This window comes from Mobula birostris, chromosome X, assembly GCF_030028105.1.
Source record: "Mobula birostris isolate sMobBir1 chromosome X, sMobBir1.hap1, whole genome shotgun sequence".
Taxonomy (NCBI): domain Eukaryota; kingdom Metazoa; phylum Chordata; class Chondrichthyes; order Myliobatiformes; family Myliobatidae; genus Mobula; species Mobula birostris.
In genome coordinates this window covers 68,528,012-68,544,694 of record NC_092402.1, presented here as the reverse complement: position 1 = coordinate 68,544,694, position 16,683 = coordinate 68,528,012, and the positions used below count along the sequence as shown (strand labels likewise).

Genomic DNA, 16,683 nt, shown 5'->3' with positions numbered 1-16,683 from the left:
TTTCAATATTTGGCTTTAATGTTTAAACACCAATGTTTTACGTGCCTTTAATGTTCCGTAAATTCCGTATTTACCTGTTGGTGGAATGCTATAGCTCTTGCTGTTGGATTTGATACATTGTAATGGCATGCAGACCAGTGGGTTTAACATAGGTAGTATACTCCATACCAGAATCTAGCCTGTACAACATTGAGCACATCTGTTCAGGTTGTCAGTCCTGTTCATGACTACAGTTTATTATGGCCTGAGTTTATTTCAGGTACGCAAAGTATTGTGATTGTAACTCATGTTTTGTAGAGAAACAGACAATCCATAATGGATTTCTAAACTGGAGCTTCAACCACAGCTACACTCGGAAGAGGATCCAGACAGTATCTTCCCCTGGACATGCCCTTATTTGCAAATGTTTGTCTGCAAAAACAGTCATGATTTCTAAAGCAAGATCATTTTAACATATTTAGTTTTGGAAACCTTGCATAGGCATGATTAGTTGTTTTTTTTTCTCCTCTATCCCACATCTTCACTATCTGCCCCCACTTTGGTACTATTTCCCAAAGGCTTTTTTCTCAATGGTTATTTAGTTCAAGCTTTAGACATCTTTATTCCACTTACAATCTGTTGTGCTGCCTAACACAAAATTGCATTTATCCAATGACCAGTGTTATATCACAGCTCCTGGCCCATAGAGAATCTTGTAATCTATTTATCTTGTAGAACTGGTTCATGCTGTTTGTCAGACTTTATGGTATCTGGGTAGATCCAAGTGCATCATCTATGGTTTTTTGGGGTTTGATTCAATTTTTGTCTTGGTGTCTATTATTCCTTGCTCCAGCGACCTTGCATGGGGAAAGTCCTGTCAATTAAAAATAAGTATCTTTTGTGCTTTCCCAGTAGAATATGTTAAGCAACCAGAAATCTCCTTGGTGCAAAGCTGAGGAAGTGGTGCACCATCAGGAATTCTGTCTTTCGAAATCAAGGCTCTAAAAGTAGAAGATAAATGTTACAAGGCTCTAAATGTAAAAGATCAAGAAGGGAACTCGCGACATACTGGCCAAAGTCCCTCAACCTACATCACAAACAAATTGTCTGGTCATTGCCACATTACTGTTTGTGGGAACTCTCGTAGGAACTGTTTCTCCCATGTTAGCAATGTGTTTTTTAAAGTTCCCCACTCTTTGTCTTTTGATGGCATGTTGATAGAAGCAGATATACTTAGAAGGGCTGAAGAGTTCTTGTATTTTTGTTTTCTGTATTCTCAGATTCTGAAGTACTTTGCTTATATAGATTGTTAGAATTAATTTTTCATTTGCTTTCTTAAGGTACAAATATAGAAAAGTCAGCAAAAGATCTTCAGCGATGTACTGTATCCCTAGCCAGATATCGGACAGTTATTAAAGAGGAAATAGATGTTTCTATAAAGAAAATGAAAGTGGCATTTGCTGAAATACAAAACTGGTAAGTCGATCATGATTTTTGCCTTGCTTGTTAGGCTGCAATGTATTAAAAGGATGGAAGTAAAAGATTATTGCAATTAACTAATTGGGTAGTCTCCTGAATTGTGAAGTTTTTTTTTGACGTATTTTGTTTCATTGTTGATTGGAATGGAAGAGGGTTGGATCTGTGACATTTAAAGAACAGTAAACAGTTTACATGTTTAACAGGTTCTTTGCTAAATTCAAGTCACATCTCGTTCAGCAAGGTGAAGGCATCCTCATTAAGGAATGTCTTTAAATGATATTAATAACAAAGTCTGCATTCTACCAATGTATTATTTAGATTTCTGGTGTTCCCAATACTTTGCTTGAGGCTGCTGAATTGATCCTATTGAGTTACTGCCAATGTATTAGATTTGTTTGTATTTTTGATGTGTTTTTTTAACTTGCCTCGGTGAAAGAATTCATCCTTTAAGGACCTTCTCATGTTATCAGATGCTCCTCTGCTTTTATGGACTCCAGCTTGGAATAGCCTCATAAACTGCCCAAAGTAAGATAACTGTGTGCTGAGCAGTATCTGGATGTTCAAGGAAAGTGTAATATCAAAGGCATTGTATAAATATAAAGATCTTGATTTCCTCGGGTCTTTGCAACATACATCCTTGATGGGTGCTTATGTTTAATCGTATCCTGTTGTCAGACCACACCTGGATAAATAGACTTTTCAACAAGTGTAAACAAAATTACACTTGTGGAGCACCAGAAGGAACTCCCTTTCCCAAGCTTTTAAAGCCATGATCCTGTATAGTTTAATTTTAGTATATCAGCACCGCCTCACAATTCTTATTCTCACGCCTGCCCTGAATTCCTAAGAGACAGTTCATGTGACCTTTAGCATTTAGCGCTAACAGGCTGCCAGCTATGTGAGGCATTCCAATTACTGAAAACCTTCCTGACTTTTCTTTATAAATATTTTCTAGCAATAGTTGCCAGAAAAGATTCTGGAAGGAAAATAATGGCCATTCAAGTTTTGGCATCAAACAGCAGAGAAACAAGCACTTTTGCACACTGCCCATGCTGACTGTTCAATCCCCATCTCTGCTCATCTTTTACCAGGACTTGCTCAATAGTCTTCTATGGCTTGGTGATTCAAGTGCTGATCTTGATTTTTTTTTAAACGTTTTGAGACTACCTAACTCCACTCTCAGACTGTGTGTTCCTCCTATCCCCTCTACCCCTCTTACTCAACCTAAACCTGTGCCCTCTGGTTTTAGACATCTGTTAGAAGGAAAACTATCTCACTATTCACCCCATCTATGCCCCTCAATTTTTATTAGATTCTCTCCTTCAGCCTCTTCGTCCCAATGGAAAGAAAATCCAGCATATCCTGTTTCTCTCCAGCTCATTTGTATCTAAACCAATTTGTCATGAACCAACCACTGTCTTATTTAAAATTAAACCTGCACAGACTGTCGACTCATTTCTGGAATGTGTTCATGACAAATGAATTGTTCACTACCCACTCTTTTACAAGCTGGTGTTTGGTGTTTATCTGTTTTTAAAAATGCTTTGCAAGATTTTTACATGCCTCTTGTCCAGGGCTCGTGACTTGTTGCTGGTATTTACGTATTAAGTTGTGAATGAGTGATCTTAACGATTGTACTGCAATTTGAGATGTCAAAAGGAGAGCTGCGGGAGAGCATTCTGATTCCAAATGTTGTGGGATTGCACTGCTCTTTTTCTTCCCAATCCTAATTTTAACTTTACTCTTGATGTGCTTTTTATAACTATTAGTCATTCAAATATTTATACAAAGGATGTCCATTAAATTTGGCTTTTTGAGACATTCAAGACCCTAAGTCTACACTTGACTATACCTATTACCAATTAGCACTGCCCAGCCCATTGTTTAAAATGATGATAGATCAGTGAACCCTCCCCCAATAGGTGAATCTGCCAGACACAAGATCTTATCAAAGGCAGAGTGCACTGGTACTTTAGAGGCATGCTATGAAGCTATATCACCATATACTACATGAAATCTTCAGATAAATTGAATAACACTGTATAATGTTCTCACTATAAGATTTGGCCAAGTAAATCTCAGAGCTTTGATTCTTTAATGGAAGTTCCTTGAACAATAAGAATGTTAAATAAATGCTATGTCATAAGATAAACCTCTGTGGTCTATTTTCATGGTGGTGTATGAGGGTAGTCTGTAACTAATCATTTTCCCACTTTCACCTAACCTTGTCATAGATGGGACTTAAGTACTTTCTGTTTCATGAAAAAAAATCTTCAAACAAAACTTGGGAAAATTACTTTAGAACTTCAACAAATTCCCTTTGGTCATTCTGGATGCAGTAAGACCATAAGCTGTTGCCTGACAGCCTGAGTGAATTGTACAGGAAAAACCCAGTGTGACCCTGAAGTGAAATATTGCCCTCTAACTTATCCCTTTTACGAAAATTAGTAAAGTTTTCCTGGTGTTGAAAACGATTACCATGTGAATTTTGTGAAAATCAACTGCATTTGTTATGGATTCAATTTAAAATGTATATAATTACAACCGGAAAGAAGTACCTATTTCTAAATTTGCCCTGCAAAGATGACTGAAGTTAGGTGTCACTTTTATTCTCTAATGTTGCAAAAGATACTTGATAAAAGGATTATTTGTTTACATACCATTGGTTTGTTGCACTGGCTAAGAGGCAACCCAGAGGAATTGGGTATTTGGGAGGCACAGTGGTGCAACTAGAAGAGGAGCTGCTGCTGCACAGCTCCAGTCACCTGAGTTCAGTCCTGACGTCTGCTGTCTCTGTGAAGTTTCGCATTTTTCCTGTGACCCTGTGGATTTCTGGTTTCCTTCAACACCCCAAAGACACTGATTGCTAGGTTAATTGATTACTGCAAACTACCCTCTGAAGGTTTGTGGGTAGTTGAGTGTTGGGGAATAATTGGGGCAATGTGATTAATCAGCTCTATTATCATTGGTATATGCTGTGAAATTTGTTAGTTTTACAGTAGCAGTACAATGCAATACATGATAATATAGAGAAAATGAACTACTGTAAGTATATACATGCCTATTAAATAGTTAAGTTGAAATAAGTAGTTCAAAAACAAAAAGTAGTGAGGTAATGCTCATGGGTTCAATGTCCATGTAGGAATCGTATGACAGAGGGGAAGAAGCTGTTTCTGAATCGAGTGTGTGCCTTCAGGTTTCTGTACCTCCTCCCTGATGGTAGCAATGAGAAGAGGGATTAATGGGATTACTTTTGAGAGTCAGCATAAAGTTGATGGGGGCATATGGCTCCCCACGCCCCCCCCCCACCCCATGTCATGTGAAGAAATGGAAACTGAAGTTGTATCCTGTAGAACAAAAGCGTTCTGCAGTCCTTCATACTCCTAGGACAAGGTAATAATAACCCACACCATAATAATAAAATCAAAAGCCAACACTTGGCTATTAAATCTCACTCAAGAAATTGAAGCATTCAATTTTTAATAAGATATAACAGTGACAGGCAGATTACATGTGTCATTCTTTTCAATGTTTTCTATATTTAATGGTTATTGTAGTTCATCATTCCATGTGGGATTGTTTGCTTTGTTATATTAGTCTTCAAGATACCTGTAATCTGTGCCTATCTGCCAAGCAACAACTTGATTCAACCAACCTGTTCCACAAATGTCATGTGATTTCCATTAAAATGAAACTTAAATCCAGTGGAAGGGCGGGCCCCACACTGGATATATTGCTTGACGTATTGTGACTAAACGTTTGTGAACTTTCATACTGCAGCTTCAGTTTTACAGAGCAATGGGATTCAGAGAAAGGGGAGTCAGTTTTGTAACTAGATGCTCCAGTCCCAGCAGGCATTAACTTAATGATGTTGCCAGATGTTTGGAAGCTAATCATCAGCCTTGTGATGTGCCAAATGTGCGGAAATCAGACGGGACAACAATAAAAGTAAAATGTATATCCTGTAGAATTTCCTATTGGTACACTTAACATTTTTTGTTTCTGTTGCACGGAGTGCTTTTCTTTAATATGATACATTGGCAGAATAAATCTTTTTGCTTTGTGGGAAGACGAAGAAGAGCAGAAAATACCTCGTGACTAGGAGCCAAAACTGTAGATGTACAGGGTAAATGCCAATGCATGGTTATCAACACTGCTTATCTCGTCAGCAATTGATCAAATAATACATGTTTTCTCTTCAATAAGAGCAGTCAAAATAACCTGAGTAGCCATTTAGTCCCTTGTGTCTACTGTACCATTTCGTTTATGGCTGATCGATTGCATCAGCTCCGCTTTCCTGCACTAATCCCGTTTCCTTAATTCTCTTATTGGCTGAGTCTTTACAGCGTTCTTGGGTAGAAAATGCCAAAGGTTCATCATGATCATGGTGAAGAAGTTTCTCCTTGTCCATCCTGATTGGTTGACGCCTTATTTTGGTACTGTGATGCCATTCTAGGCACCTCAATTAGTCAGTTTGTCCCAATGTTCTCTTCACCTTTGTGCTTCTGTTTGCTGGGCCAACTAGAATTGCATGTAGAGTGGGCTAGGTACTACTTTTTATGATCATCTACCACAAGTTTATGCAAATTTCTGTCAAAGGAATCTGTTCTATCACTTCCTCATATCAATATGAATGAAAGTGCTTAAAACTGTAGGACTGCATCTGACCAAGACTGCTGAACAGAAACATTTCTCCCTATTGACCTAAAAGCCAAAAATCTGTTCACCTTTTTGTACCTGTTGCCCTGTTATTTTTCCTTTTGGTGATATGAGTATGTTCACCAGCATACTCCAGTCACTAAGCTCTTAACACAAGAAAACATTCTGTCATTTTTGGATTCAAACTTTGCCGTTATGCATACTGACCTCCAGCCATGACAGTAATTTGCACAGTAATTGGATTTGTATTTCTTTATAACATTGCATAAATGATTAATGCTTCCTTCCATGTCACTTGCATAATTAGATAGTTTACTTTTCCTTCATCTAGGTAATTGATGTACCTGATGAAAATCTGAAAGTTCCACTGATCGCATCTTTGGCCAAGCCCTGCCATCTACTACTTTCTAACCAATATGTCACAACTGTTCCTAAAATCACACTAATTTATGATTATAATTATAATATGTCATGCAGAGACTAATCAGATAACTTGGGGAAGCCCTTTTAGACAACATTAATGGACCCACCACTATCTTTCCTGCTAGTGACGTTCTCAAAAGAAAACCAACTGCTTAAATCCACCAATGACAAATCCAGCTAAGATACTATTTCTCAATTATATAATTCCTCTGTTTTGGATTCTCTTATGCCACTGGTATTTTCCCCGCTTCCTTATTGTAAAAGCATTTGATTTCTACTATCTTCACGTTATGTATTAATCTAGCGATCCGTCACTGAACAATTATGAAAATCAAATTTAAAATGGGCAGTTAATCTATTTGTGATGTGCTCTACTCTTATTCAGTTACCAAAGCAATTGGTTAACTTTCCCATAGGTTCAGTAAATCTACTTGCTGTAAATCTAAATAGTTTGACAGTTCAGTTTGATGGTTTCAATTTCCATTTAGAATGTATAATAAGCATGTTATTCCCAGACTGTTTCATCCTTGAAAAATAGTTTAATGTATAAACTCCCTTGATGTTGTACCTTTGATTCCAGAGTGAATATGCATTTAGTTGTAATCAACTGCATTTTATTTGTCGGTCTCAATAATATCAAACCTGCCCCAATTGCTTTCTATGATGAGATTTCCCCTTGAAATTGCACCTTCTACGTTTGTAATCCATTTTACTGTAGTATCTTTACATATCTATTACACACAAAGGAAATTTAAATGAAAAAGTTTATTGAAACATAGAACACTGGCAAAACAGACATTTAGTGACCTGCCAACAGTTAGAAGCCATTTTATCCAGTTAACAAAAGAATTATGATACCTGTCGGATAAAATAAATTGTTTTGTGGATATTTCAGTAATCTTCCCTTTTATATAGTTATGCAATGATAGATGTCCAAACCAGCCAGCTCACTATTGATCTTATTTTATCCCTTAGTATTAATATTTAGATAGACACTTTTACCATTTGTTGTTCTTTCTTTTTCCACAGAATTGTAACACAATCTCTCTGGTTGATCCAACAGGTTCACTCACCAAGGTAACAGTTGTGCAGTAAATCCAAGTCAACTGCAAGACAGTAGAAGCCTAGTGGGATAGATTTTAGAGAGGAAATCGTACATTTGTAGGTTGTAGGATCTGAAAGTTGCCTGAATGGCAAGTGACTTTAACAGATCTGCATTCCTGCATATTCATGTTAAATATTCAGTGAGCTTTTTTTTAAAAGAAAGGTTGTGGTGTGTGCTTTTTTGTGAAATTACTGATTTTTGTTTTGTCACATACATTTGAAGAGTCTGTTAGTCCATATCTGGCTACACAGAGTCATAGAAACCTACAGCACAGAAACAGTCCCTTTAGCCCATCTGGTCCATGCTGAACCATTTAATCTGCTTAGTCTTGTCGACCTGCACCCAGATCATAGCTCTCTGTACCCGTCCCGTCCACATACCTATCTGAACTTCTCTTAAACGTTGAAATCAACATTGTGTCCACCATTTGTGCTGGCAGCTTGTTCCACATACTCACCACACTTTCACCCTTAACCCATGATGTCAGTAGATAAAGCATGCTTGTGTTTTACCTCACCTATACCCCTCATAATTTTGCATACCTTTTATCAAATCTCCCCTCAAACTTCTACTTCTAGGGAATAAAGTTCTAACCTATTCAATCTTTCCTTGTAGCTCAGGTCCTCAAGTTCTGGCAACATCCCTGTAAATTTTCTCTATACTCTTTCAATCTTATTTACATCTTTGCTATGGATAGGTGACCAAACTCAACACAGTATTCCAGATTAGGCCTAAACAATATCTTGTACAACTCCAACATAACATCCCAATTCCTGTATTCGATACTTTGACCTATGAAGGCCAATGTGCCAAAAGCCGCCTTTATGACTTGTGCCATCACTTTCAATGAATTATGGACCTGTATTCCCCGATCCCTCTTCTACAGCACTCCTCAGTGGCCTACCATTCACAGTGTAATGCCTACCCTGGTTGATCCTCCCAAAAGTGCAATGCCTCACACTTGTCTGCATTAAATTCCATCTGCCATTTTTCAGCCTATTTTTCCAGCAAGTCCAGATCCCGCTTGTAAACTTTGCTGTCCACTACACCCCCTATCTTGGTGTCATCCGCAAATTTGCTTATCCATTAAACCGCATTATCATCTAGCCCTTTTTCTGACAAACAACAAAAGACCCAGCACCAATCCCTGCAGCACACCACTACTCATGGGCCTCCAGTCAGAGGGGCAACCTTATACTATCACTCTCTGGCTTCTCCCACAAAGCCAATGTCTAATCCAATTTACTACCTCACCCTGAATGCCAAGCAACTCAACCTTCTTGACCAGCATCCTACGCAAGACCTTGCTGAAGCCCATGAAGACAACATCCACCGCCTTACCTTCATCAGCTTTCCTTGTAATCTCGTCCAAAAACACTAAGATTGGTTACTCACGACCCACCTTGCACAAAGATATGCTGACTATCTCTGATCAATCCCTGTCTGTCCAAATATGTGTACTGATGTCAAGCTCACCAGCCTATAATTTCCTGGTTTATCTTAAAGCCTCTCTTAAACGGCGGAACAACATTAGCTAGTCCTCCAGTAAGGATGATTTAAACATCTCTGCTAGGGTCCCTGCAGTTTCTAGACTTGCCTCCCATAGGGTCTGAGGGAACACCTTGTCTGGCTCTGGAGATTTATCCGCTGATATGCCTCGACAGCAAATACCTCCTCTGTAATCTGTATAGGGTCCATGATCTCGCCGCTGCTTTGTCTCACTTCCATCTCAAAGTCAAAGTAAAATGTATTATCAGAGTACACACACGTCACCATGTACAACCCTGAGATTCTTTTTCCTGCTGGCATACTTAGCAAATCTATAGAACAGTAACTGTAAACAGGATCAATGAACAACAAACTGTGCAAATGCAAATATAAATAAATAGCAATAAATGGGAATGAAATAACAAGATAAAGGGTCATTAAAGTGAGACCATTGGTTGTGAGAACACCTGAAATGGAATAAGGGTAGTTATCCTCTTTTATTCGAGAGCCTGATGGTTGAGGGGTAGTAACTGTTGAACCTGGTGATGCGAGTCCTGAGACTCCTGTACCTTCTACTCTTGATGATAGCAGCGAGAAAAGAGCATGGCCTGGGTGGTGAGGATCTTTGATGGATGCTGCTTTTCTATGGCAACATTTCATGTAGATGTGCTCAGTGGTTGCGTGGGCTTTACCCATGATGTATGGCTAAATCCACTACCTTTTGTGGGATTTTCAGTTTCAAGGCATAGACTCTGTGTCCATCTCCTGAGTAAATACAGATGTAAAAAAATCCATTTAAGATCTCTTTCTCTCCCCCTCCCCCCACCCCAATCCTCTTCTGGCTCCATGCAGAGATTATCATTCTGATCTTTGAGGACTAATTTTATCCCTTTCAATCTTTTTGCTCTTAATATATCTGTAGAAGCTCTTGGGATTCTCCTTCACATTGTCTACTAGAGCAACCTCATGCTGCCTTCTAGCCCTTCTGATTTCCTCCTTCAGTGTTATCTTGTATTTCTTGTATTCAAGTGCATCATTTGTTTCCTACCTACCTATACCTGCTGTTGACTTCCTTCTTAACCAGGGCCTCAATATCTCTTTAAAACCAAGGTTCCCTAAACCTTGTATACTTGCCTTTTATTCTGACAGGAACATACAAACTCTGTACTCTGGAAATTTCACTTTTGAAGGCCTCCCACTTACCAAGCACACCTTTGCCAGAAAACAACCTGTCCCAATCCACACTTGCCAGATCCTTTCTGATACCATCAAAATTAGCCTTTCAGGTCTACCTGCAGACCTGACCTGCCCTTTTCCATAATTACCTTGAAACTGATGGCATTATGCAAAGTGTTCCCTTGCACAAACTTCTGTCACCTGCACTATTCCCTAATAGGAGATCCAGTATTACACTCTCTCTCATTGTGACTTCTATGTATTGATTAAGGAAACTTCCCTGAACACATTTGGCACACTCTATCCCATCTAGTCCTTTTACAGTAATGGAGTCCCAGTCATTATGTAGAAAGTTAAAAATCACCTACTATCACCACTTTCTTTCTTGCAACAATCGCGATCTTTCTACAAATTTGTTCCTCTTAAATCCTGCGGACTAAGAGGGTGTTCTCTTCCCCCCCCCCCCCCCCCCCCGGCCATACCTCAAGACCTCAGTGTTTTCTGATATAAGTCATTTAGCTCAAAAGCAGACCATTTAGCCTACATGTCCATGCTGACCAATGTACATGTCTATACTTGCCTCATACTTGGTCTGTAATTTTCCATGTCTTGATAATTCAAGTGCTCATGCAGACATTAAAATGTTGAGTCTCTACCCTTGACCACCCCCTCAGGAAGCATGTTCCAGATTCTAACCATGCTATAGATGAGGATAAAAGATTCCTTGTATCCCCTTAAACTACTTTCTGCTTACTTTAAATCAATGCCCTCTGGTCATAAACATTTTCTGCTATGGACAGAGTTTACTGCTGTCTGTCAATCACTTGTATTCTGTTAGGTTAATACTTGTGTTGATTAAAGTCTGTTACTGTTCCATATTTTTCATATTATTTCATTTAAATTTGCATCACTTCTGTGATTGATAGCTGAAACTACTGCAATTAAATGAATTAGAGGGCACAAATTGAAGGCTGTAATCTAATCACAGAAGACATTTGTATAGACTACGTCTATTAGAACCAAACCCCTCAGCCTCTATGCCAACTGAGACTCTATCCCAAGTGACATCCTGGTGAATCTCCTCTTCAACTTCTCTGGAATAATTCTGTCCTTTCTTTTCTGAAATGACCAAAACAGCACATGTTCCAGATGATTCCTCACTAGTATTTAGAAAACTATACTATGTATTCACAAAATATTCTGCAGATGCTGGGATCAAAGCAACACTCACAACATGCTGGAGGAACTCAGCAGGTCGGGCAGCATCCGTGGAAACGATCAGTCAACGTTTCGGGCCGGAACCCTTCATCAGGACTGTAGGGGGATGGGGCAGGGGCCCTATAAAGAAGGTGGGGGGAGGGTGGGAAGGAGAAGGCTGGTAGGTGCCAGGTGAAAAACCAGTAAGGGGAAAGATAAAGGGGTGGGGGAGGGGAAGCAGGGTGGGGATAGGCAGGAAAGGTGAAGAAGGAATGGGGGAAACACAATGGGTAGTAGAAGGAGGTGGAACCATAAGGGAGGTAGTAGGCAGCTGGGGGAGGGGGCAGAGTGAAACTGGGATAGGGGCAGGGAGGGGGAGGGATGAACATTGAATTCTCCAACTTCCGGTAATTCCCTCTGGTAATAACTGTTCCTGAACCTGCTGGTGTGAGTCCTGAGAGTCTTGTACCTACCTACAACACCAGTTTTTTGTCATCTGCAAAATTCATGTATGTTGTGGCCACTCCTCTGTGTGCCCAAATGGCAGACCATTTGTGGGCAACTTTTGTCCAATGTCAATTTTGAAATTCATCCATGCAGCAATGGGCCCCATCTTGACTACTGCAGATAGCTCGGGCATGTTGAAGTGGCTGGTACTTGGGATTCCCAAGGGGTACCTGCAGAAGAACTATCTGATAATTGTTGAGCCAAACTATCTAACAATTTGCAGTGTTGTTACTGCCAGACATTGTGGAGTTGGGTAGGATGCCCCAAGTAATGTCTGTTCATTTGGGTTCCAGAAGTTCTATTCTTGGGCGCATCATCCTAAAGTTATTTTAAGCTCTGAATTGCCAGGTGCAGGGAGGGCATTATAGGTGGAGATGAGAGAAGGAAAGGTGAAGGTGGGTGGGGGATCAAAGAGAGAAACAATATTGAGCGGACAATACCAGAACCAAATACAGGAACATGAATTAGCAGATAAAGTAGTCGGTGTGTATGCAAGTTTTGTATATCTTGACTGTAAGGGTATGAATCCTTGATATTCGAGCACAATAATGAGGCATTGCTGCACTGTAAAATGGCACCTTTTAGGAAGACATGATGGGGGATATATTAAAATCCTTTGATATTTAGATCAGCTGAAGGAAGTCTTCGATGGATGGAAACCAATAATTATCTTGCAATCAAAGTAGCAAAGTGACAGATCTTGCAGTATAAGTGACGTTTAAAATTTAAGTCTACTTGTTTTTACAGGTCACTCCATCAATAGTAACTCTTATTCGGTAACTTAAAGCAAATATTCTAGTGCTTACATATTTTGTGTAGGTCTCATTAATCACCTCGGGGAGAGGAACAATCATCTAGAAAGAATCCTGTTAACCTATTTGTAAGCCATTTTTGTTTTGTTTCCTGCTTCTCGGCTTTGTGTTGAGACTTTTCATTGGAAAATGTATTTAACATTTTGTAAATTCAGAGAAAGGAGTAATCTTACAAAAGCACCAACTGCATGTTTACCTAAGTACTACTTCAACTTTCTAATCCATACAACTACACATTTTTATCCATTCAAAGCACACAAATTAATATTTTGTCATTGTTTGAGTATTATAATTGAGAATCCCGGAATTCCTAATTGCAGATTAATTCTTGACATTATTTGCACTTAGCCAGATTTATTTCCCATGTGGATGAGATTACAACTATTTAGCATGTAAGTAACAAAGACTGAATACACCAAAGGGTGAATGTTGTTTTATGCAAGTGAGTCTCTTCTCTCAAACGAAAAACAGCTTCTGTCCCTTCCCTTAATTGTAATTGTTGATTTTTGTGTTTGATACCAGCCAATGTGTTTTTCACCACCTTCAGCAAATTGTCTTGCTGCTGACATGGAGCAAAATGAGAAAAATCTGTAAGATGTTGACAGGCTAGTCAAGTGGAGACTTGTTCTGGGGAGAGAAAAATAGCAAGTGTGACAGGTCTTCTGCAATGATCATATTATACTTTATATCCATTAGATGAGTTAGAAATACAAGCTTTTTACATATTCTAAGGGACCCTAGCCAAATACCATGGTTAGTCTGTTCTGAAATGTGTGCTTCCCATGGTACATTAAGTGATGGCGCATCAGTTATGTGCATGATTGGGGTCGTAGCCTACCTAATGTTTAGGTTACTGGAATAGCAACGTGGGGTGAAATTGAATTAAAGCTCCAATGCTTCCAGAAAAGGAACCAGTAATGTAGACACAATCCTAGTCCCTGTGTGCGTGGGTGACGTTTGCAGGTGAAGCTGAGAGTCAATGTTTCCCACAACCTGAAAAACAAATAATTCTAGCATCAGTTTTTTTAGTTCATGGTTGGCACCTTCACTCATGCACCCCAATCCATAACCGCTTCAAAGAAAGGAGAAGAAAACATTGACATTAACAAATTACAGAGCAGCTTGACAGAGCCCAGAACTTACAACATATCCATTAGGAGCTGCCACAGGTGTTGTTGGAAGAGAATGCAAAATCTTCCTAACTCTTAATTAATTCAGATAACCAAACCAGTTCCCCATGGGCACAGGTTCAGGGCGAAACAAACTTCAATTAACATAGTAGCATTCCAATCAACGAAGTAAATTGGTATGGGAAATGGAAAAACATCGTGCAAAGTGTTGGTGCGGGGATGAGGGAGCTTTACTTTTCATCCAGTTGTGATTCAGCTACCTGCAAATGCTTGAATCTAGGAGCTAAAAATGGGGATGAGTGTTTTTCCAATAGTAAAACACCCCTTCACACAAACAAGATAATAAAGGCGATTTCTGTAGCTGTATTTGTAATGCTCTGATTTGTATCTCATTGGCGCGATGAAAGACAAATTTGTTCAAATATTTGCTTCAAATTCCTTATGAATTGTTGATTTATTTTTGATTCATGAAAATTGTAAATCTAAGATTCCGTAGTATTATGGGGGTATTTTCTGTTCTTGCACAGTGATAGTGGTTGATCTACTGTGATAGGAGCAAAAATAATGAAATATGTTTTTCATCTTTTAAGAGGAGTCACATGCATTACATATAAATTGATCAACAAGGAATGTGATTACTGGAATTGCATTCAAACAGCAGCTGAAATAAACAGTTTTATTAAAACCTTGAAATAATCTCTCTGGTAAATGTTTTGTTGTACACCAGACATACTATGAATCCATTCATGATTGAAATTTTGTTTGTGGTTTTATCAACAATCCAAGGTTTTGAAACAGTTTCAACCATTCTTTTTATCAAATTCTTACAAAGTGTTGGAGGTGCATGTGATAACCAAGTTTTGACAGCCAGTTGAGAGAAATATCTGCACTAGAAAATATTGAATAGTTAATAATAAACATTTATAATTGAATTAAGTTATTACATGAAAAGTGAGGTTTAGATAAATCAAGCCCACGTTGATGAAACAAACGGTATTTGAATATCCTCTCCCTTTCCTGGATGGATCAATGTTCTGCTGTGTTGTTTTGAAAGTGCAAATTATTTCCCTTTTCTGGCTGGCTGTCCTTCTGCATAGCCAGCTCTGATTAATACTCATCACCAAACACCTTTGTTTGCCTTCAGTTATCTGAGGAATGGGTTCAAGCTGCACACAAGTAGGAATAAAATCAATTGTCTGTATTTTGAGCAGGACAACTACCAATTGAATCATTGTAACCTTTAGGTAAAATGGGAAAATTGGGCTATTAGCACTATCACCATTGATATGAATTCTATTTTCATTGTATAGCACAAACACAAAAAAAAGTTAAACTACTTCACATCAAAAATTTTAAATTGTTTTCATTGTCACAACAAAAAAAAAGAAATAAATACTCAGCAAATTGTCCTATCCTTAAACATTTTTTTAAAATCTGGTCGGTCCTTTTCAAATATTCAGAATGGCGCTGAGGTCTGATCCCAGTGGTTAGGAACTGCATCCCAGTGAGGTCTGACTTCTGTAATAAATAGAAAAGTTTGTAAATAAGTCTTGTTTCCTTTCTTTGCAGTTTTATGGACAGAGAGGTGGCACTTCTTGGGGAAATGGATAAAGTCAAAGCAGCAGCACGTAAGTGACTATTTTACAGTATATAGTATCGCTTTTCAGGAGTATCATCACTCTGGTAGTTTGTAGTGCTCAATACCTCTGGTCTGTTAAACTCTGATCTATAATCTAGTTAAAGCTGTATGAAGTGGCTCCTTTCAAATCAATGCAGACCAGTTTCCTAAGGCATAGTAAAGTGTACTATATTCCATTTAAGTTTCAATATTTCAATGTGTATGCGTATAAGGATGATGTTTCTGGTTTTTCTTGTAATTTGTCAGCTGGAAATTGATTTTCAGCATCCATAAATGGGTGTAAAAGGTGCTATTAAAGAGCAAGTGTTTTCAGTTTGTATGCAATCTATATTAATAAGTGAATATTATTTTCAATTGATTGCAGATCCTAACCAATTTAGAATTAAGAAAGTAGAACCATGTTTGCTACCTTATTAGAACAAATACTTAACAGAAACCTCACTTGAGTGATTTATTAATTCTCCTCATGCCAGACTCTTGAGTTTTTGCTAAGCCTCCAGCTGGAGCATTTCAGTCAGGGATAAACATCATTCATCTTGAAATGACTAAATTAGCTCACAGATAGACTTCAAATAATTATTTAAATTTTTACATGGGATTTATGGCAGTATTTTGCTGCTGGGCAGGTTTCAAGCAGTAAATTGAAACTCAGTGATGGGAGATAATGCTGATCATTTGAGATTATAAATGGGATTACATAATAGGGGGTAAAGGGAGTACAGTACTGCAATGAATTGTGCAGTATTTTCCATCATTTGTTTTCCCTTGTGAGCATGGGGCGTAGGCTGGCTCCCTTCCTGAAGCTTAGTTCAGTCTTGGTAGTTGTCTGTTTCTTGCTATTGTGATCAGTATCAAGTGATGATTTTTAATTTTTCTTTGTAAACCAATAACCTTAATGGTGTGCAAGAGTCCCATTGTTAATATTACGGTCATCGGCCCAAGGAGTATAATTATGGCTAAAATTTCATTTTTTTCTTATAGCCTGGATCGGTGACTATAGTTCTAAACAGTTTATCTTAAGTTGATAGAAATAGAAGGAAAAGATGTTAATCCGGATTTGAAACCACAGTAAAACTCTGGTAATCTACT

The 16,683-nt window shown here is 38.5% G+C and overlaps 1 protein-coding gene across 2 annotated transcripts in view; it reads left to right on the top strand.

The window, feature by feature from the left end:
• LOC140191608 (spermatogenesis-associated serine-rich protein 2-like) overlaps positions 1-16,683 on the top strand; it is a 126,316-nt gene that overhangs the window by 83,363 nt on the left and 26,270 nt on the right. For both annotated transcript variants that reach the window (XM_072249159.1, XM_072249158.1), the window contains exons 8-9: positions 1,320-1,455; positions 15,525-15,583. In XM_072249159.1, coding sequence (XP_072105260.1) covers positions 1,320-1,455; positions 15,525-15,583 — 195 coding nt within the window. The remainder of the gene's footprint in view (positions 1-1,319; positions 1,456-15,524; positions 15,584-16,683) is intronic.